This window comes from Glycine soja, chromosome 17, assembly GCF_004193775.1.
Source record: "Glycine soja cultivar W05 chromosome 17, ASM419377v2, whole genome shotgun sequence".
Classification (NCBI taxonomy): Eukaryota; Viridiplantae; Streptophyta; class Magnoliopsida; order Fabales; family Fabaceae; genus Glycine; species Glycine soja.
Window position 1 is genome coordinate 1943492 of NC_041018.1, and position 21791 is coordinate 1965282.

General features: G+C 33.7%; 2 protein-coding genes across 4 annotated transcripts; one reads left to right on the plus strand and one right to left on the minus strand.

Moving 5' to 3' along the window:
• The first annotated feature begins 295 nt into the window (after positions 1-295).
• Positions 296-8578, plus strand: LOC114393688 (probable histone-arginine methyltransferase 1.3). Of its 3 annotated transcripts, none has more exons than XM_028355083.1 (15): positions 296-717; positions 1004-1066; positions 1274-1376; positions 3298-3441; positions 3535-3638; positions 3789-3887; positions 3979-4048; positions 4237-4333; positions 5045-5099; positions 5845-5928; positions 6399-6476; positions 6930-7033; positions 7138-7310; positions 7393-7544; positions 8120-8578. In XM_028355083.1, the coding sequence occupies exons 1-15, from the start codon at positions 538-540 to the stop codon at positions 8219-8221; spliced, it is 1608 nt and encodes a 535-aa protein (XP_028210884.1). In that variant the 5' UTR covers positions 296-537; the 3' UTR covers positions 8222-8578. The 3 variants fall into 3 exon arrangements, with proteins under 3 accessions (XP_028210884.1, XP_028210886.1, XP_028210885.1); XM_028355085.1 differs by having other exon boundaries at positions 8141-8578; XM_028355084.1 differs by having other exon boundaries at positions 3301-3441.
• Positions 8579-9814: 1236 nt separating this feature from the next.
• LOC114393157 (isoleucine--tRNA ligase, chloroplastic/mitochondrial) lies at positions 9815-21212 on the minus strand. Its single transcript, XM_028354418.1, has 22 exons — positions 20964-21212; positions 20209-20404; positions 19973-20127; positions 19791-19892; positions 19558-19627; positions 17586-17698; positions 17369-17437; positions 16953-17060; positions 16583-16730; positions 15315-15546; positions 14498-14784; positions 14275-14411; positions 13998-14145; positions 13615-13746; positions 13137-13265; positions 12428-12555; positions 12152-12316; positions 11872-11997; positions 11501-11574; positions 11129-11378; positions 10507-10686; positions 9815-10282 (listed from the first exon to the last, which is right to left on the minus strand). Exons 1-22 carry the CDS (start codon positions 21051-21053, stop codon positions 10040-10042), a joined length of 3282 nt encoding a protein of 1093 aa, XP_028210219.1. The 5' UTR covers positions 21054-21212; the 3' UTR covers positions 9815-10039.
• Between the last annotated feature and the right edge of the window lie 579 nt (positions 21213-21791).

Below are 21791 nucleotides of genomic sequence, written 5' to 3' on the forward strand. Positions count from 1 at the left end.
GCGAAACATCATCAGATGCAAAACACTTACTCCGGAACAAGAAAAAACAAAAAAGAAAAAGAAAAAGAGTGAATAGAAAAAAGCATAGAGATTCGACACCAAAGGGTTAGTTGCATTTCATTAAACAAAAAATACATCCAAAATAATTTTTAACATAATAAATAAATAAATCACTAAATCACTTACTGTCAACTGCTGAATCCCTTTCTTCAGCGGAAAAACTCCGAATAATTTACATAATAAATTATTAATGTAGTAGTAATAAAAATAAAAAATAAACCCCACCCATGGGCAGAATAAAACCCCCTATATCTGACATAGTAACTCTTCCATACAACATTGAAGAAACCCTCACCTCCTTTGGCGGCTCTCAATTTTTCGAACCCCAAACCCTAGTTTCATTTCGATTTCTTCTCTAATAATTACACTCACACATAGTTTCACGCGTAGTGTTATCATTCATGAACGTATTGTTTGAAAGAAGTTAAGTAAAGAGAGAGTAGTGGGTTGTGGCTCGGTGGAGAAAGTAGTAAAGTAATGGAGGAATCGTTAGGGCAGAAATGGAAGCAGCGAGAGTTCGCTTTGGCATCAGTTTCCGACCTCTCTTCGGCTCCTTCTTCGGCTTCGCCGGGAATTGCTCGCTTCGACTCTGACGGTCTCCAAATTCATCATCAATCTCACCAGATTCCATTCAATGTCGATCCTCGAACTGTTCAGGTCCATTTCACCCCATGCTTCTCTCCTTAGCTATTTGCAATAATAAAAAATGAATCTTTTTAGCTATGATACTATGCTGTGCGTTTTATCTTATTATTCGGCGGCAGGCTTAATTTTGAAATTTTGTTTTTTCTTGTCGTTTCGTTGTTATTTTTCGACCAATTCTAATGCTGCGTTTTGCTTTCTTTATTCACTTAATGGCTAAGCATTCACTGAATTAGATTAGACGAAAATCTTCATTAGGATCTCTTAGTTATTATTGTTTATTTGTGGTTTAACTTAACAGCTATTCAAGGTGAGTCCTGTTCAATCGGTTTGCGTGGTGGAAGGATCTGATGTTGGTAAAAAGGTACGAAGCAGAATCTTTGTGATAAACTATATAGGCTGGAAAATTAATTACAATACTTGTGTACTTGTTGTTTGTGTTCATAAGTGTACAGTGTATACTGGGTTTGCGAGGTACATTTTGTGATATAGGCGTGATATTGCTGTTAAGTAATTCATTGGTTTGTTCCCAAATGCTTATGCATTTTTAACAGTTCTATTTTTGAACCAGACATTGTATTCCAGGGGAGTCACAATCCAGTTTAGAAATGATGAGGAGAGTGCAGCCTTTCATTGTGTAGTCCAACAGTGGAAGAAGGAAGTCAATGCTCAAGGTGCTGCTTTGAAAATTTGTGTAAAACTTGTTGTGGAATGGTCTCTGTCATATGACATTATTCCAATTGTGCATCAGCAAAGGCTTTTTTTTGGTGCTTTCATGTTTTATTATTATTAATTATTTGCTTCAGGTCATGTTTGGTGGTCAGAGTGATATTTATGCACCAACTGACTATTTAGTTAGTTATTAGACCTCCAAAACATGGAATGAACAGGTGTAAGCCTTTTCTTTTACACTGTTTGGTAGAGAGGGAAGAAATGGTGAGAGTGAAAATAGGTAGGTGAAAAAAGAAGAGAGATAAGAAATCAAGTGGAAATATTGGTTGTTTGTTTCAAGAGAAATAATGTGGAAATAAAATTATGAGGTTGTTTGGTTTGAAAGAAAGGAAAATAAAGAAATTAAATCATTACTAAAAAATACCATTTTACCCTTCAAATATGTAAACATTTATTTTTCCGACCGTAGCCCCTATATGGCTTGCCATATAATCAATTATACTATCAGTGTAATCGATTGTATGGCTCCTCTCCTTATAATTGATTAGACGGAAGTATAATCTATTTGGTAGAAATTGCAAGAAATCAATTAAGGAAGTTAATAATAAGAGATTATTTTGTCCTTTTGTTTTATCATAAGCAAGATTTGTATCTTATACTGCCCAAGCTTTATAAGCTCTACTTAAGCCATATCTCTAGTTGATGTGGGACTAACCACCACCTTGTAGGTTGCAATTAAGGCAACCCCCAAAGATGCTGCAGCTAAGGCATGTTAGGGGTAGGGAATTGACATGTTCTTCCATAGAAGTCAGGCAGCTAGTAGACCACCTCAGTGAGCAAGCCAGGGAGGTGGCCAGTGAAATTTCAATGGGAAGAACACCCATAGCTTTTGCAATGTGGATGGCTAGGCTAACACTAGCATTCACTATCTCCATTGCACTTGCTCAAAAGGTAGGAAGGCTTTGATATCATCTTAGAATTTGGGCTTAAGGCCTAATTCAACCACACAAAACCGGCTTATAAGGTGAGTACTACCCAAGCTTTATAAGCTATACTGAAGGCATATCTGTAGTCAATGTGAGACTAACCACCACCTTTGAGGTTGCAATTAAGGCAACCCCAAAGAGGCCACAACTAAGGTGGGCTAGGGGCGACCACAATTAAGGCAAATTTTCAACAAATCTCAATAAGCTAACACACTTCCATGCTATTTCTTCGCATATGAGAGTGGAAATATACTCATGTGGGCCCCACTGTTTTTAAAAAAAAATCTCTCCTCTGTATTCTCGCTTAACCAAACGAGTGAAATTTGCTGCCTCACACCTATTTCTCTTCCTCTTCGCCATTTCTTTACTATTTCATACATACCAAACAAAGTGTTAATGTATTAATCTTATTCAAAAACCTTTTTCCTTCATCATATTTGTAACTTGTCTGCTGGTTAAACAAATTCTCTTCTTTCATGCACTGATTAATTTGGAAGTTGATCTTTAGCAAACTCAACAAATTTTATTAGGCTAGTGAAACCTTGTTTGATGCCAAATATTGATGTTTAAAAGAGGAACTGAGATATTTTTATTTTATTTTATTAGTTAAGGGTAAAGAAATTTCATATTGCAGTAATTCTCATGCTATATTGGATGATGTTACCTTTACTATTTTCTATGTAGTGTTGAGTGTTAGTTTTCCAGTTTTCCTTAATGTTGCTGGCACCTAAATTGTTATTTGGACAACTCATCCTCCTGCCAAACATTTCTGTTGATTATATTTTTTTTAATTTTAAACATGGATTATGATCATGGAGGTCCTTTTATTTTACTTGTTCTTTTAAGGTCCTTTTCACTCCATTCAGCACTCTTGTTTCTTTTTCTTTTTCAGTAAAGCATGATATTGTTTAATTTTATATTTATTTTTTTAATCCAGAAGGAAATGTACGAAATGGAACTATTACAACTTCCAAAAGCAAATTTGATGAAAAGATAGAGTCATCATCTGCAAAAATGTATTTTCATTATTATGGACAACTTCTGCATCAGCAAAATATGCTGCAGGACTATGTGCGGACAGGTTATACTTTGTGTTCTAGTGGTCCTCATTTTGTTTGAGAATTCTTCCTATATGTGTTACCTTGATCTGACAAATTAGCTAATATTGTTTCAGGGACCTATCATGCTGCTGTTCTTGAGAACCGTGCTGATTTCATTGGTCGTGTTGTAGTTGATGTGGGTGCTGGTAGTGGTATTTTGTCATTATTTGCTGCTCAAGTAAGCTAAGCACATTAATTGGGCATTAAGTCTATTTGTAGCATATGATGATACGTGTCATTGTTTGATTTCTTACTTAATGAAAGTTCTTGGTGTTTCCTTTCCCCCTACAATTAGAGCCTTTTCTAAGTTTTTGGCGTTCACTTTTAGGCTGGTGCAAAGCATGTTTATGCTGTGGAAGCATCTGAAATGGCAGAATATGCGCGGAAACTTATAGCTGGAAACCCAACACTGGCTCAACGAATTACAGTGAGATCTGTCTCCTAGTTTTTTGCTATAATTGTTATTTATTGGGTATCTTATTATTCATAGAGTTGTTTTGTTTAATAATTATATATAGGTGATCAAAGGCAAAGTTGAGGATGTTGAATTGCCAGAGAAAGCAGATATTCTGATCTCTGAGCCCATGGGTAAGCTCATTTTCTACTTCCTTCCAGCAAACTTGTAAATAATGCCGATTTTCAATGTATAATTTATATATGTATCTATATTGTCAAATATGTTTTGTTTTTGCTATCTCTAGTGGATAGTTAAGTTGTAGCATGGCATGCTGAAGTTCCACTCTTTTATTGGTTGGACAAATTTCTTTGTTATGCAGGCACCTTGTTAGTCAATGAAAGAATGCTGGAGTCTTATGTCATTGCCAGAGATAGGTTTCTCGTTCCTACTGGGAAAATGTTTCCAGGTGTGGGAAGGTAAATTATCACCCTTTTCTGTCTTTCTTTGAGCCTCTAGCATGTGACAATATTAAATGTGATTATGACAAAATGATTCTACTGAGGTAAGTTATTGGCAAATAATTCTCTCTGCTTATTCAAAGTGACATTTCTATTTAAATTTATTTGTAACCCTAACATCTATTGACGTATTAACAACTTTTATAAATGGTAACATCCATTGCTATTTTAATGACAGTTCACAATAGTATCAAGTACATTATGTTTAAAAAACGTGTCATTCAAGTTTTACACCAACGTTTTGTTTGAATAATTGAGTCAAATATGAATTTTCAAGGTCTAGCTGCTTGCTTGCTCAGAATGATAGATATATGATACATTGTTCAATTTCAAATGATATAGGATTTTGGGTGCATTTGGATAAACTTTAAAAAAACGTTTCTATGATTTGACTTTATTTTCATAAGCCATTCTTTGCAACTTATGAGAAATGAAAAAAGCAGTAAAACTTTTTTTGTTTTAAAAAAATCCTGAACTAACTTCTTTAATAGTCAAAATTATTTTAAACTTAATTATCATAAAATTCTCTAAACTTTTTTTTGAATTAAGAACATTTTTCCTTAAAAAAATGAACATGCCCTTTAAAGCATTCAGTTTTTCTTCTAAATGCTTCTAATCATCTAATTATTTTATTGTCTTCTCCTAACCTTGAATTTATTACTGGTGTAGGATTCACATGGCACCTTTCACTGATGAATATTTGTTTATTGAAATTGCTAATAAGGTGTGTAATTAATGCATGCTTGTGTTTATTTTTCTAGATGAGTGTCTCTCTATGTCTGCATTCTCCCTCACAGACATTTTGTTTTATAGCTCATACTTCAGATAAGTGTGCGTGTGTGTTTATTATCTGTTTCTTGAAATTACGTTGCATAATTGTTTGCACATGCTTGTTCAGACACCCCCACATTTTTTTTCAATATCTTATATTTATACAGTTTTAAAAGCAGTGTTATCATTGATGGATGGTGGAGTATGGCAGAAGGATAACATTTGGCCACATAAACACACCATTGCGGCCTATGGCGCTGCCATAGCCTCCCTTCACATATTGCTAATGGCGGTTGGCAAAAAATCCACCATGCCATTCTGCCAAGGCAGCCATGGTGCCACTATTTAACAACAATGTTTTAAAGGATTGTTTTACCATCTGGAATTGGCATCACGATATAATGATGAAAGAGGCTGTAAAAGTATTCATAGGATTACAAAGAAGCCAGTCTGGAGTTTCTCTTAACTGAGCTTTGCTTCAGTTGTCCAGTTAAACAGATTTCACTGATATTCATCTATGATTCCTTACACTAAAGGGGGATTAGAAAAAAAAAAACAGCAAATTTGCATCATGGTGTAAAGCATCATAGTGATTATTGTTAAGTGGAAATTTGCTGTTTTCTGCCTGTTCCTTTCTCTGTCTCTGTAATCTATATACTCCTTTTCTTCTTTTTAACTCATTATTTGTTGTTGTTCAGGCCCTGTTTTGGCAGCAGCAAAACTATTATGGTGTTGATTTAACACCCCTACATGGGACTGCATTTCAAGGATACTTTTCTCAGGTATCATATGTTTTCTGAAATTTATTGAAGGTTACTATACAGTAGGCTGGATTACAGTGTGAAATGATTGTTTTAGGGGAGGATCCCTCCTTGAACAGGGAAAAGTTTAAATGTGATACTTTCTTTTCTCATGCTATTATGTGTAACAAATTAAAATTTTGCTTCCATTTTTACCTTTTTAATGTCTGATTACTTGCAAGCTTATGGATTTTATAAGAAATTATGACTGTTATGATTTATTCAGATGAGAATGATGCAGACTTAGAAATGCACGGTTGTGGTTTGAATTGGCAAACAGAAATAGGTCTAGATATGAAAAGATTTGTTAGCCACTATTGCCTTCAGCCATTAGGGATATATTTTTAATGTTGTGTAGTACTTGTATACTCTGTTGGTTTATTGCCATTAATTTGGCCTGTTAATAAAAATAATTATGTCACTAATGGGGTCTTTCTGTTTCCTCCATAAAGCCTGTGGTGGATGCTTTTGATCCAAGATTGTTAATAGCTCCTTCAATGTTCCATGTGATAGACTTCACCAAAATAAAGGTAAGAATCCATGAATCACCTTTCCTTTGTTTAAAGTCAATTTTATTTTCTGAGATTGTTTCATTTTGTTAGGGTCCTGTTGGTTCTGGTAAATTGCACTCTGATCAAACAAGCTGATTTATTTTGATTGCATCCAATTTTCCATTTAATCAATTTCTTTTAATGCGAACACTCTTCCTTTTTGAAACCCTTTTAATAGAAGTCCCAGTCATCTGATAGCTTGTAATTGTTTCTTGAGTTGTTCCCTGGAAGAAGAAATTCTTTGAAACTAAATAAAGAGGCATGCATTTTTCTGGTTATGAATCATTGTTTTATACAAATAGTATACTTTTGGCCAAAGACTTAGTTGTGTAATGTGTGCATTCCTTTTGTTTTTATTCTATTCTTTCAATGCTTGAAGTAAAGTTGACTATGATTTTTTGACCACTGACCAGATCACTTTCTACTCTGTAGGAGGAAGAACTGTATGAAATTGATATTCCTCTGAGATTCATAGCCTCTGTGGGCACCAGAGTGCATGGGTTGGCATGTTGGTTTGATGTGCTATTCAATGGAAGGTACACATTCCTCTTTATTAATAAGGTCTAGCCTGCTTTTTATTTAGAAGGTTCGGTCACTGTTCTGATCTGTTGATTTTTCTGTAATTATTACAAATCTGCAGTACTGTGCAAAGGTGGCTTACCACTGCTCCTGGGTCACCGACAACCCATTGGTACCAGTTGCGCTGTGTTCTCTCTCAGCCAATTTATGTCATGGCAGGACAAGAAATTACTGGCAGGCTTCACTTGATTGCCCACAATGCACAAAGCTATACAATATACTTAACACTGTCAGGTTGGTAATCTCTCTTTTCTTTTTCTTATTATTGCTACACTTGCACAATCATGTTAATGAGCAAAATCTCTATTTGCATTAGCTAAAATGTGGGGTCCTGGTGCTGAACAAGGAGGAATTCTTCAAACATCATCCTGTAAACTTGATCTGAAAGAACCTTACTATAGAATGTCTCAACCGCAAGCTTATGCATTAGCTCAAGATCAGCAACCTCAACCACTTATACAAACACAGGTATTGAAGTTATGGTCTCATCTGTCTGTTTCCATGCTCACTTTGTGAGTTGAAATTCAGAAAAATTTGAAGCTTGAAAAAGCTTTTTTTTTTTTTTTTGTATTCAGAGTTTTTCAGATTAAATTTAGTGTAGAATACAGAAAGGATGACAAAGTAGGAAATCTTAATAAGTATATTTTTGGTCTTTTGACTAAAGTATTCTTATAGACATTACTAGGAGACTAATCCTTCACGTATGTGTAACTATTTAGTATTTACTAACCAAGAAGCCCAACAACTTTTCTCCAGATTTGAATATTTGTCTTCAATTTAGAGAGAATTAATCAAAGTCAGAAATAATTGTTATTTCATTTTCAAAAATGATTTAATGGTTAACTAGCCAGAACATGCAAAATTGGAAATTGCCCACATAAGAAAATGAAACAGAATCTTGGCTATTCCCATGTTGGCTCCCTAGGACAGCTAGTCTATTGGATCAATTGCCTCAATGATTTAACAGCAATCCAATCTTGGGTTTTATTGTTTTTAATATATTTTTGCTGTTTGTGTTGTCAAACAATGACTTTCTTTGACAGGATATACATATTCAATCTCAGGATTTGGATGAACCAGAAATAGTGCAACAGCCTTTGCCTAATTCATGTGCTCAGATTGATTCACTGATGCGGAATGTTTAACTCCTAACCCAAATTTCTGTTTGTAACATGAATTTACCATGCTGCAGCAAGTTGGGGGCCGTTTGTCTGTATTTGGACATTCCCCCTTGCCTGTAAATTATCAACATTGTTTTCTATTGCGGGTGATTGTGACCCATTCACTCGATTTCGTATTTTAACCAACATGAGCTAAAATTTGCCCTTGTAAGATGATCAACTTTGCAGAGAATGAGGACCCGTCGTAAACATACTCTCTGCTTGTACTCTAGTGATTGAAAATAGATCATTGGGCTAATTAAAGCCATGTTTTTCAATGTATGATTATTTGTTAATTTATGAATTGGAAATCAGGTTTTTATTGGAAATTCATTAAAGGTACTTTTGTTTTTTTAGTTTTATATTTTAATGTCTTTGGCTCTCAAATTTCACTTAAAAAGCATTTGTGCAAAAAGATGAAAACATATTTTTGAAGTCTACCTGCATAACTTTTTGAAGTGGATCAATCAAGTCTTGTATAGGTAAGCCATGGTGTTCGACAGAAATTGGGCAATAAAAATTGAAATGTTTGTCCGAAATTATTACATGTATTTGGAATAAATTTATCAGTTTGGATGGGGAATTTTTAGAGAGGAATTTACTTTGTTAGGGAATTTCAAATGTTATAGAAGAATTTATTGATGGGATGGGAAATTTAAAAAATTCTAGTTATTTGTGAAAGTATTTTGATTACTTAAAATCGTAGAATTTTAAAATCTACCAAAAAAGTAAGAATTTAAAATTCTTTATGCTCACTCTTCTCCATCTCCTCTCTTGTCTCTCGATCAATACTGACATTACATTATCTGTATTTTTAATTATTAATTATTATTGTCTAATATTAAAATCATTTTCAAATAATCAAATATTTAAAAATTAGCTAATTTTTATTTCAATAAATTTTCATTGAAAATAAAAATTTACATTATGGTGAAAATTGAATTGTCTCGTCTAAATAGAATTTGAAATTTTAAAAATTTGAATTAACTTATCCAAGCAAAATTTGAAACATGAAGGAGTTTTAAATTAAAAAAAATTAAATTTCAAGCATTTAGTTTCCTAAATAAATTCCTCATCCAAATGCATCCTTAGTGAAATTTGTACTAATTAGCATATCTTTTCTTTTGACCTTGATGAATTGGCTCTCCTTTAATCTTCACAATAATATTAGACGCAACGACAATCTGTATGCAACTAGGGCAGTTCCTGTGTACTTTAACAGAGAGAGAGAGATAATAAAATATTCAAATAAATTATGTGCGGACACGTGGATGAGAAAATGGAGATCGGATGGTCTTAATAAAATCATTGACGATACGAACAGAGATTAGCAGATTAATTCGTACAGCATTTTAAGGTAAATCTGTTCCTGACAAGTTAGCCTCAGTGCCTCACCCCCATAAAAATGCAGGAATTGGTTTGAATATTTCTCCCAACGGCAGTCACCCTTTTTATTCGATAGAATGACGTGTCCCTTTTTCCCTAAAGTGGTTTAGTTTTTTTGGTTATTCCCACTATGTTGACCTAAACACACCCAAAAAATAAATAAATAAGTTGAAGTTCAAATGAAATTACGTGTACAATCAATTGCTCAGTGCCATAGAATATTATTTATTCAATTTGTTCTAAAATTTTCCTATAAAAATGTTCTAAAATGACATACCAGATGATTATTGAACAAAAAATGACATTTTGGAATAAATAACTCAGTGGCATACAAGTTATTTTTATTTTTTAATACATAATGCCAGACAGTAGTGAACAAAAAATGATATTTTGGAATTCAAACTTTGCTTCTAAAATTTAACTGACTGCTGCTACTTGAGGGGGCATCTGAACAGCAACAACATCGTGGCAGCGGCTGCAGAGGGTAGGGTGGTCCAAAAATGAACCAACCTGCTCTGAATAATTCCAGCATCTTTCACACTTGGAACCCACAGCACGAGATATGCCAATCCAGATTTTGTTCTTCCCTTGAATTAGGCATTCACCACTATATGGTATATTTACAATTTGTTCGTCGTCCAATGAGGGAAGAATCTCAGCCTGCACATTATCAATCAGATCACAAGATCATTATATATATTCTGTCGTGCCATTATTTGTGCCTCAAGGCTCAATATGTAAGAATTGCTATATCAAAACACGAATCCTAATCTGATAGGCCATGGGCAAGATTTTAATACTCCCAGCATCCCCTTAAAGATTGCATTTTTCAATTTCCATGATCTTCAAGTCATTTACTGAGAGTGAAATGACTATAGACATACCTGAGATGTTATGAGTAGACACCGCAATGTATCAGCATCATTTTTGGCTGCACTTAGTTCACATAATTGGGATGCCAGGCGGGCATCAGATGTATAGATATGAACCCTTGCATCTAAACTGGCCCCAATTAGTTTGCCTGTTCGAGCAACTTCCAAGACTCTATTTACTTCTGTTCTCAGCTGGCAAAAGAAGTTTTCATTAAGTAATAAGCACTAGCTTAAAACAAATATCTGATGTGATTAATTTCATAATTGTATAACTTTGCAGGGAGAAAGAAAACGACACTGAATTTAACCGATAAAAAAGTAAAAAGGAAAATCACGGTGGTCACATTTTTTACAGGAATAACCAAATCATACGACCCTCTGAAATTTCACATTTTTATGGCAGTATAAGTATATTCTTTAATTTTCTGTCCATCATGTTTACATCCTTATATGATGTTGATAGCTATTGCTACACTTTGTATTTTGATCATTTTGAGGTGACTATGTAGCCATGCTCTTATTTATCTTTTTCATGGCCAGCAGGACTATCCTTCTTACTTTTCTGTCATTAACAACTTTGAAACATTGATTCAGATTTACATCAGCTTATCTTGAAATCTGACATAGAGAGTACCTCAAGAATATTCTCCCAGAAATTAATTTCTTCAACAGGGAGGGCAAGCCTTCTTTCATTCGAGATGGGCCATCTAGATTCAAATACATATTCAGCAATAGAACCATCTTGAGTTATATACTGAAAAGGAAGATTCTGCCACACATCCTCAGCTAAATGGGGCAATATTGGTGCTATTATTCTCACAATGGAAAGGAGATGAGCTGCAAGAACTGTTTGGCAACTTTTCCTCGTATAACTTGTTGATCCACTGCATATTTTAAGATTATAGATATGTTATGGAATTAAACAGAAACAATTAAGAAAATGCAAAACAGGTTTCTATTCCTTGATGCCATAAAAGGAAAGAAAACATTAAGCAGAGAAACTTACCCAACATAAAGTCGATCCTTGGCAACATCAAAATAGAAATTTGACAGGTCAACAATAACAAACCTCTGCAAAATCTGAGAATGAAAGGCAAAAATGTGAATTTTGAAAATTAAACAATTAAATTAGAAAATTTCTGCCAAAATGAATGACATGCTTAAGCAAACAAAAGTTAGATATAAAGACTTCCCATGTCACAAACTTGCCAAGCGTATAAAGCTATTATGAGCACTGGTTTCCTAAATGAACCCTATGCTCTGGTTTTCCCCCTTTCATCCCAAATATCACCACCACGAAGTCATCATGAAATTTAAGCGTTGCATTAACACACATTACAAATGCAGAAAATGTTTCATCAAGATACAAAAAAATACCTGAAATATTTTAAAAAACTGGTAATTTTCATAATTTCCTTGAATGGCTTTTACAACATTTTCAAGCTGAAAAAGTGCATGTTGATCGATCCTCGGAAGTTCATGGTATGGAACAGTGTATTCTGTCTGTCAATGAAACATGAACAGAGATATGACATAGTGGGAAAAATATATAAGCAGAGACAAGCAAAGATAAATGTGACAATATTATAACATAACCAGGTGACAATAGGCAGTAACTTTGGACAAAGAAAAAGAGTAGTCATCCATTCAAACTTACTTTCCAATCATGAAGATTTGCCAAGAGGTATCTCAAAGTTCCTCGCAACTTTCTGTAAACCTCAGACATTTGCCGAAGAATCTGTGGGCCAATCATCACATCACTTGTATAATCTACACTAGAAACCCAGAGTCGGAGGACATCAGCTCCATATGCAGGTGATTCCTGTGAATAAGGCAGGAAAAACCCCTTGAGCCATGGCTTTGATAAAAGGGAAATGATAATTTGATACAAATCCAAGACCAATTTAGTTGATGATACATCAACATTACTAACCCTTTGATTTTTACTTCCTTCAATCACTAAACGTGGATCCACAACATTACCCAAAGACTTGCTCATTTTTAAGCCTTTCTCATCCAATACAAATCCATGTGTTAAAACACTCAAATATGGAGCCTTCCCTGTATCAGACAAGAATGACAATTTTATAGCATCTATGATAGAATACTAATTGATAAACTCTCAAAATACAACACAGAATAAAGAAAGTCATACATAATACTACAATACACCTGTTACCCCAGAGATAAAAGTCTTTTACAGAGAGTATTCTCTGCCACTACATACCGTGAATAACAACAGACTATCCTAATTACACACCCTACTATTAGATATAATCCTAATACATAAATGTCATCAGTTATTTTGTATGAATAACTGTCATCATGCAGTTTCTAATACAGAACTAATGTAGAATTACTTATAAAAAAAAAAGTTGTATCATAACACATATATTCCTAATAATAAATGCCTTCAGTTCCCATTAATTTATAAACATATGAAGATGTTCACAACCACAAAACCTTGAACACAAGTAAGCATGCATATATCTACAGGTATTACCAGTTGAATTATATAATATGAACAAACAAATACATAAGCTAATGGTGTTGTGCATGTAACTTCTTTGTTGCCTTACCAAAGAAAGGGATAAATTAGTTAAAGATAATCAATGTAATGAAAAAGTCAAGTTGCCTATTACCTTTTGTAGCTACACTTGTTAACAATGAACTCTGAAACCACCCTCGATGTTGATCTGTTCCTTCGAGATACAAGTCTGCAGGATAACTAAGGGAATCTCTTTTTCCCAAGACTGCAGCCCAGGAGGAACCTGAAGTTAGAAGTAAACAGCCAAAACAAATCATCAGCATTATCTCAGGTAGCTGAGGGTCGGGAGTAAGGGAGTAAGGACCCAGGTTAATGTTACTAAGGTCTAAAGAGCAATAAGAAAAGAAGGAATATCACCAATGACCAAAAAACTGGATAATCCAGTTATGGGCATGGATCTAAATAAAATCTCAATTATATTAAACATGTACAGTAGCAATCACTGACAAATGTATTTAGCGGGTAGTACTATGTAGAGCAGTCCCTGAACACAAAAGTGGAAAAGGAAGTACTTAAGGAGCTCATGAAACCATGCATTTGTGGAAAAACTATTTGACACCAGAATATTGTACCTGAATCAAACCATACATCCATAGTGTCAGTTCCCTTTTCATATTCTGCTGCCTTATCACGATATTTAGTTGGGAGAAGATCCTCTACTGTCATGTACCACCATGCATCACTACCCTTTTGGGCTATGATAGCTGAAAAACTCTCAAATTAAAATAAAAGATAAATTTCAGTATCTATTACCTTCACAGAACAATTTAGATAAGCATAAGCCATTAAACAATTTTAAATATTTGCCACTACATTCAAATATGTAGAATAAATCATTGTTTTGTTCATTAACATTTGAGATGGTACTTGTACCAAAAATAAAAAAGAAAAAGTCTGATAGTTTATACTGTTGAGAATTAAGAAAACAGGAATTTGCCATAATTAGGGCTCTTACATTTGATATGATCAATAGTCTCTTCATTCATAAGAGGTTCTCTAGACTGAAGATGATAAAATACTGGAATGGGAACACCCCATGTCCTTTGTCGTGATATGCACCAATCGGAGCGAATAGAAGTCATTGATGAGATTCTGTTTGCTGCCTAAGCAGTTCATGTAAATCAGCAAAAGACAGCACCAAAATATGATAAGAGGCACATCTATAAGAAAAAAAAAAACATTTTACAAATTAACGGTATTATATAGCAACGGAAAGTTGAAAAATAGTATACCTGAGGTGGAACCCATTTTACATGGCCAATAGCATCCATAGCAGTGTGACGAAATCCCTCCACAGAAGCAAACCATTGCTCTGTTGCTCTAAATATTGTTGGTTTTTTTGTTCGCCAATCATATGGATACTTGTGTTCTGTACCAGGAAAGATGGGAAATGATGATGATATATCAATAGTTAGAATTCTCATGATTGGTTATAGAAAATTAGAAAGAACTTACCATATGATTCTTCCATGATGAGTGAGAGATGTTCATCCAAATATTTTACAACAGCAGTGTTACCTTCACCAAGAACATCAAGCCCACTAAACTGCCCAGCTTCTTCAGTGAATCTTCCATCATCATCTACTGGAGAAAGTATGGGTAGCCCATACTTCTGACCAGTCACATAGTCCTCCTGACCATGTCCAGGAGCTGTATGGACCAGTCCAGTTCCTGTCTCTGTGGTAATATAATCTCCACCAATTACAACAGGACATTCCCTATCATCTACTGGATGGATATACCTGAGACAACAACATATACCCTCAGCGTAAAGTTTTCTTCCCCTATTATTGTACTCCACCCAATCCAAAATGACTGTTGTTTAAGGTTTTTCATGTAGATTAAGAAAAACAAGTATTACAAGACAATAGTATTTATTAGGGGAAATTTTACTAAAATATCCTTACTCTCTACAATATTTATTAGAGGGCAAAATAGGAATAGATGTTTTAATATCTCATTGAAATTTGAAAACTGAAAAAATAGTAAATATTGAATTTTTTTAATGCCTAAACATCAATCAATTTGGAATGGAGGGAGTAAAAGGTAAAAGGATTATTAATGTAAGCACCCAAGCACTTGGTGAACCCACCCTTAAAAGCTAGTTGTTAAGGGGGGAGAACCAAGCACTTAAATACTACTCTATGTGGGACTTGGGCACCCCTTAATACCCAAGTCCCTATCAATTAACATGCAAAATTATGGAAACAAGTAACAGAAATAAAAAAGGAAGTAAAAGAAAGTAATTATTCATTTTCATACTTCCAACAACCTGTAGTTTTCCAACTCTGAACCCAATTGTCTTGTCTTGACAACAAGCTTCACACCCCATTTTGCCTCTAAACTTGGCACAAGCTCTGAAGCAACAATGAGAAACGGCAACTTCTCATCCTTCAAAACAAGTCCAAGCCCTTTCTTTTTATTTCCACCAGATGAAGGGTCAGGCTCTGGTAATGACTTTATTTCAACAACAGCATATTCAAGCTTAGGATTCACCGCAACAGCTGAGCATAGAGGAGCAGAAAGCAGATAAAAAAGAGAAAGAGTGACATATGACAATTAAATTTAAAACATTTAAGAACAAAAAAGAGTTAAATCTTTGAGTACTTATAGCATGTTTGGAAAACCGTTTGGATACACATAAACACCTGTTCAATGCCAATGACAAAAAATTTCCTTCTGTTTGCTGCATTGGAATGTGTAAACGTCATTTTGCAGCATTCCAAACAGATTTCCAAACATGCTCTTACTACTTAACCATTATGTCCTACAATTGAAAAATAATTTTAGCTACGTTATCATCCACATATGCAGAAATGATGTTTTCAGAGAGAAGATGTATTCAAACAACTTTGTTCTCTTTTTTCTCGTTTAGCATACATAGTATACAAGTTCTGCCAGAAAAGGAGCTACTGCCTTGCCTTGTTGAAATTATAGGGATTTAAGGAAAGGAATCTGAGTAATAGAATATAATATCAATAATTCAATATACAGTGTATAATGATGTTTTACAAAGGCAATGCACTAACCCCTGTTTTCACTAATACTAGACTCTTAATCCTAATTAAATATGAAAACAAATAATGATATATAGTGAAATATGAAACCACTTCTCCAAGAATACGTGAGGCTCGAAAATATTGATACATAACGAAATTAAGAGAAATTTTCAAGATATTCTAACATGTCTAAAGTCTGCTTCAGTAAAGTCTCAATTGTAAAGAATAATACATTATAATTTCATGCACCAAATAGTTAACAAGAACTAATCATATACAAAATATTGGCAAAAGGACAATCTGTGTTGACTATAGCATGTTAAGCAGTATGCTGAACTATCATATAAAATGATTCTGATTAAACATGATTAAAAAACCATGGATACAGAAATCAAGAAATATCTGTTTACCACTGAGACTGTGTGAGCGGAATAAGTTTATGGCAGGGAAATTAAAACCACTAAGACAACCATAGGCAATGAAAAAAGATATCCAGAAATAACAAGCTAACATGGAAAATGCAACAAAATATGAAGCATACCTGCATTGGCAGGAATAGTCCAGGGAGTCGTAGTCCATACAGCCAAATACAAATTTGGAAATTCTTGTAATAGGGAACTTGGTGTTAAAGGAGCACTCACAACTCTAAAAATGGCATATATGCTTCTTGAAACATGCTTTTCAGGATACTGCATAGAAATCAAACAAGTAGCAATGTAAATTATCTAAGCCACACCATATCAGGATTTAGAGAAAAACAGGATAGCATGGACATACACAGAGAAATGCAGAAAATTTTTGTATATGTAAAAAATATGCAAGTTCCACACACACTATACACCATATTAGCAACATTAGTAATTACGATTTATAGTTCAAGGCAAGAGGAATAACATAGTATATTATTATACCTCCAACTCAGCCTCAGCAAGTGCTGTCCGTGATGAAGGACTCCAGTGAACAGGTTTTCTGCCTCTGTAGATGTAGCCTTTCAAGGCCATCTGGCCAAATACTTCAATCTAGGAAGTTACAAGTACAAGTTATGAGAACTGTATAACCATAACCAGTACAGTTTGATGTCAAGACCAGAAAAAGCTACAAAACTAAAGCAAAAACAGCATTCTGGTTAGCTATAGAAATTATTTGGTTGGTTTGCTTGATCATTGATAAGGATTCTGTTAAGAGTTGATAGCACAACATTCCTAACTGAATGTAAAGACATAAACTTTCACAACTATATTACATAACAAATAGGGCATTGAAGTGCTGAAATCAATGTTCGATTTTAACACGTGTAAAGGTAAATGAGAAAGGCTGTACCAGCTACCTGGGCTGCTTCATATTCTGGGTTTAGAGTAAGATAAGGATCATTCCAGTCTGCCCATACTCCATAGCGCTGCCAACATTTAGTAACATGCATAAGGTACAAAATTTCCCTACTAATTAATGAAAAATCAATGTGATTTTATTATATAATAAAATAAAAACCACTACAATATAAAGACAAGAAAATCAAAGAGAGAACTGCAAAACAAAGAAGGGACCTTAAAAGATGACATCTGCTTTTTAACAGTTTCTTTGGCAAATTTAGCAGCCTTTGCCCTCAACTTTAATGGTGTGAGCTCATTTCTAGCATTTTGATCCAGTGACTGCAAAACTGAAATAATTCAAAAAAAACCATGAGGAGTATAATAAACAAAAATGATAAAATACAACATAGATTTAAAAAGGATGGCTTATGTAAATCAAAGTAATAAAGGAAATAAGATAATTTTTGGATGGGAATTATCAAAATTCCAAGGAATTTAAAATGAATGGAAATTTAATTGTTTCGTTTCTTTTTAAATTATTTTGTTTGGATAAAAAAAATTCAAATTTCTAGTTTTTAAACTCTTTATTTGGATAAACTAATTCAATTTCCATCATATATAAAATTTCATTTTATTTATTTAAAATTGAGATCTAAATATAACATTCTACCAAAAATAAACATTAGCCAAATTTTAAGGGATTTAAATTTCAAAAAATAGTTTGAAAATTAGAAAATTTTGCAAAAAAAATAAAGGATGACTTATACCATTTTTTTCAAGATAATCAATAACTGAAAAAAATATTAAGTAATCAGTATTTTGATTTCAACATAATTTGTGACTTTGAAAATAATGTTTCATCCAAAAAACAATAATGATAATTTTTTTAATAGGAGTTTAAACTTCTATCTTATCACTAAAAAATATATGTATGTGCTAGTGGAAAGGGATAAGAGAGGTGTGGAAGAGAGAGGGTGAGGGCGGGAGGGAGGGAGGAGCAAGAAAGGGAGAGAGAGAGAGGTGTGCAAGATGGATTAAGCACAAATACCTCTCTTGTTTAAAGTGTCATGGAGTCAGACACATTTCTAACTCTAACACTTACCCAACATGTGTTAGATACTCCTCATTAGGTGTCCAATTAATAAATAAATAAAAATTTATTGGCCTAGACACTTGAGCCGATGCGCCCATATAACTCAGACACTCGAGTCAAAAGCTCCATCTGGATGTATGGACGCTAATATTATTTAAAAAATATTCATTTTATAACTTTCAGAAAATTAAATTTAAAATATAAAATATAAGACATAGCTAGTTAGAGAAGGTGAATAAAATGAATACTTTTTAAGATGTAAAACTTGGAGGTGTTGAATTTGATACCATCTTAGAATTTGGGCTCAAGGCCTAACTAAAACCGACTTGTAAGGTAAGAACCACCCAAGCTTTATAAGCTCTATTTAAATCATTTCTCTAGTCAATGTGGGACAGAACACCACCCTTGAAGCTGCAATTAAGGCATCCCCAAAGAGATTACAAGTAAGGTGAACTAAGGGTGGCCACAATTAAAGTGGCTTTTCCAACAACCATAATAGCTTATAGGGAAATTAAAATCAAGATCACGAAACTCAAACAAATACATTGAACTCTAGCACTCTAAATGTCATATAATAGATGGCAAATCTGTTGACGTATTGAATAAACCCAGACACTTGAGTAACATACCAACAATATTGTTCCCTACTTCCCTCCTTCACACCATATGGCACATGCATAACTCATAAGACTTCACCAATACATTTACAATATGAAAAGAGCTTGCCGCTGCCTTCATGACTATAAGCCAGATCAATTGCCCTTATTTCCAAACAAACACAAGGATAAAAAAATTCTCAAACTAAAATTTGAATTGCTAATAAAAGTTTGAGCTATTTAAAATATATATGTAATGCAAAATCAATTGGTGCAAAAATGTACTTTCTACAACAAAAAGGGTTCGCTTCAATAACATGTACATTTTATTGGCATTTGCAACAACTCCAAATGCATTTATTGATAAAAAACACATTACAGAACTATCTACATACTTCGTGACTTCAACGTTGACATGCGCCAAACATAAAAATGAAGGATCAACACAAGACATTTCTTGAATTCAATATAGAATCAGAACTAGCCACTATCTAGTTATACTAACATTAATACTTGCCTTTTAGTTCAATTGGTAGGCCATGACAATCCCATCCAGGTATGAAGTTAACTTTGTAATTTTGAAGGACCTGCACACAAACAAAAGCAAAATATTCTCAAAATATCAGTGCCTAGTGCCTACTTGAAAATTGTATCAGCAGTTTAGCAAACAAAATATATTGCTGCATGTGTCTGATATAATTAAAACAAAATATGGTTCAAATGTTATATTATGGCACCAATAAAACATACCTTATAACGATTTATAATATCCTTCAAAATTTTATTTAAGGCATGCCCTATGTGAAGATCACCATTGGCATATGGAGGACCATCGTGAAGAATAAAATTTTCCTGATCAAGTAATTTAAAGAAGGTTAATACGTTCATATAACTGGGAGGAATAAAAGCTGAGAGGAAAGTCCAAAACTTACTCCGCTATTTTTCTCAACAACTTTTTTGAATACTTGATTCTCCTCCCAAATTTTCTGAATTTCAGGCTCCCTTACTGAAGAATTAGCTCTCATACCAAATGCTGTCTTGGGAAGATCAACAGTGTGCTTGTATTTGCCATCTTCTTGCTTGATTCCTAAATTAATTAACAGGACAAACAGCAATAGATTAGAGAACAAGGAATAAAATGCAATGCAAGATAGCAAATAGACTCTACCTTCAGAAGCTTTCTTTCCTGCCATCACTGGCCCTCTTGATCTTCGCTTTGAAGCACAAATATTGTCCCTTGAATAAGTACAGTAGTTTGATATGTTCGAGAAAGGTACCACCTTAACTGATGAGATCCCCCAGGAATAAAACAAGTCAATAGAGTTAGTTCTCCTGGAGGAAGAACAAGCTGTTCGTAACAGCACCTGAGAAAGTTAAAAAGCATGTCAACAGAAAGTATGTAGGAGGAGAATACCATTGTAGTACACTACAGATTATTATAGAAGAGAGAGAGTAATCCATCAAACCATCAGATATAAAGAATTAGTAGGTCTTTAGTTTTTACAATCAAACAGAAGTTTACTTGGTACTTGTCTTTAACTACGAACACTCTCAACAGTCAAGGAACAAAGAATCCATTGCCTAATTCACACTTAAATATTTATTCCAACACAATAATTTGAAAAAACTAAAAAAATAAGTTATTCAACAACATTCTTGGGAGCACAGCAACGCAAGCAAGCAACCATATTCCAAACTTTTACGGTGATTTTAAAAGAATGAGAGAAAATTGCAAACACATGACTTTGGTAAAAGCAAAGAACCATTTCAATTTTCACTTAGACAATTCATCGAGCACATCGTGTATCTCGAGCTAAAAGGATAAGAAGGCCGCCCTACACATCCAATGCGTGATTAAAAGGAGAAATTCGATTTCATAGCAAACTGAAGGAAAAGCAAGCGTTGAGTCAGTAGACAGTGTACCCTGTAAGGAGAGGTTTGCGCCATGGAGGATTGCGTTGGTTTGAAATTGAAAGCAGAGGGATTTGAAGTGAGAGACTTGAGAAGAGACATGATGAAAGGAAGAGAGAGGTAGACACCTCAACTAAGCGAGGGAAAAACGAAGACACTCATTCATTCATTCGGATAACTCCAAGTCCAACCTAAGCCTCACTCGCCCCCATTTCTTACTTGCGTTCGTATTTTCGCCAACAACCATTGCTTCTCAAAATACTACTACTAGATAACCTGTTTTAAATTTGTTCTCTCAAAAAAAAAAATGTATTAATTTCATAACAAATTATTGGTTGAATTATCAATTTAGTTCTTAAATTATTTTAAATGATTTAATTCAATTCTTAGATTTTTTAAAGATTTATTTTGATCATTAAATTCTTAAAAATGAATCAATTTAATTCCTAATATTTTAAAAAGTTTAATTTGATCTTCAAATTTTTAAGAACTTGAGAATCAAATAATTTAAGATAACTTGAAGATAATATTTTGGATATATACAATTAATGCAAGTATAAGATTAAGGTGATTCATCTTCTAATCTTACAATTACAATCTTTAGATTCAAGATACTCCCTCTATAGTGAAATAGAATGAAAGAATAAAATCACATCAATTAATATCATTTAATTTTGATAATTAAAAAAAATCAATTTATTTTTTAAAGTTCCCTTTGCATTTAATTGTGTTTCGATATGAGATTTATAATAGCCTCACCAAAGCATAAGTGTGCATAACATATCTTTGTTCATAGGTCTTGTGTGTATATATTATTTGCTTGATTATAAGATAGGATAT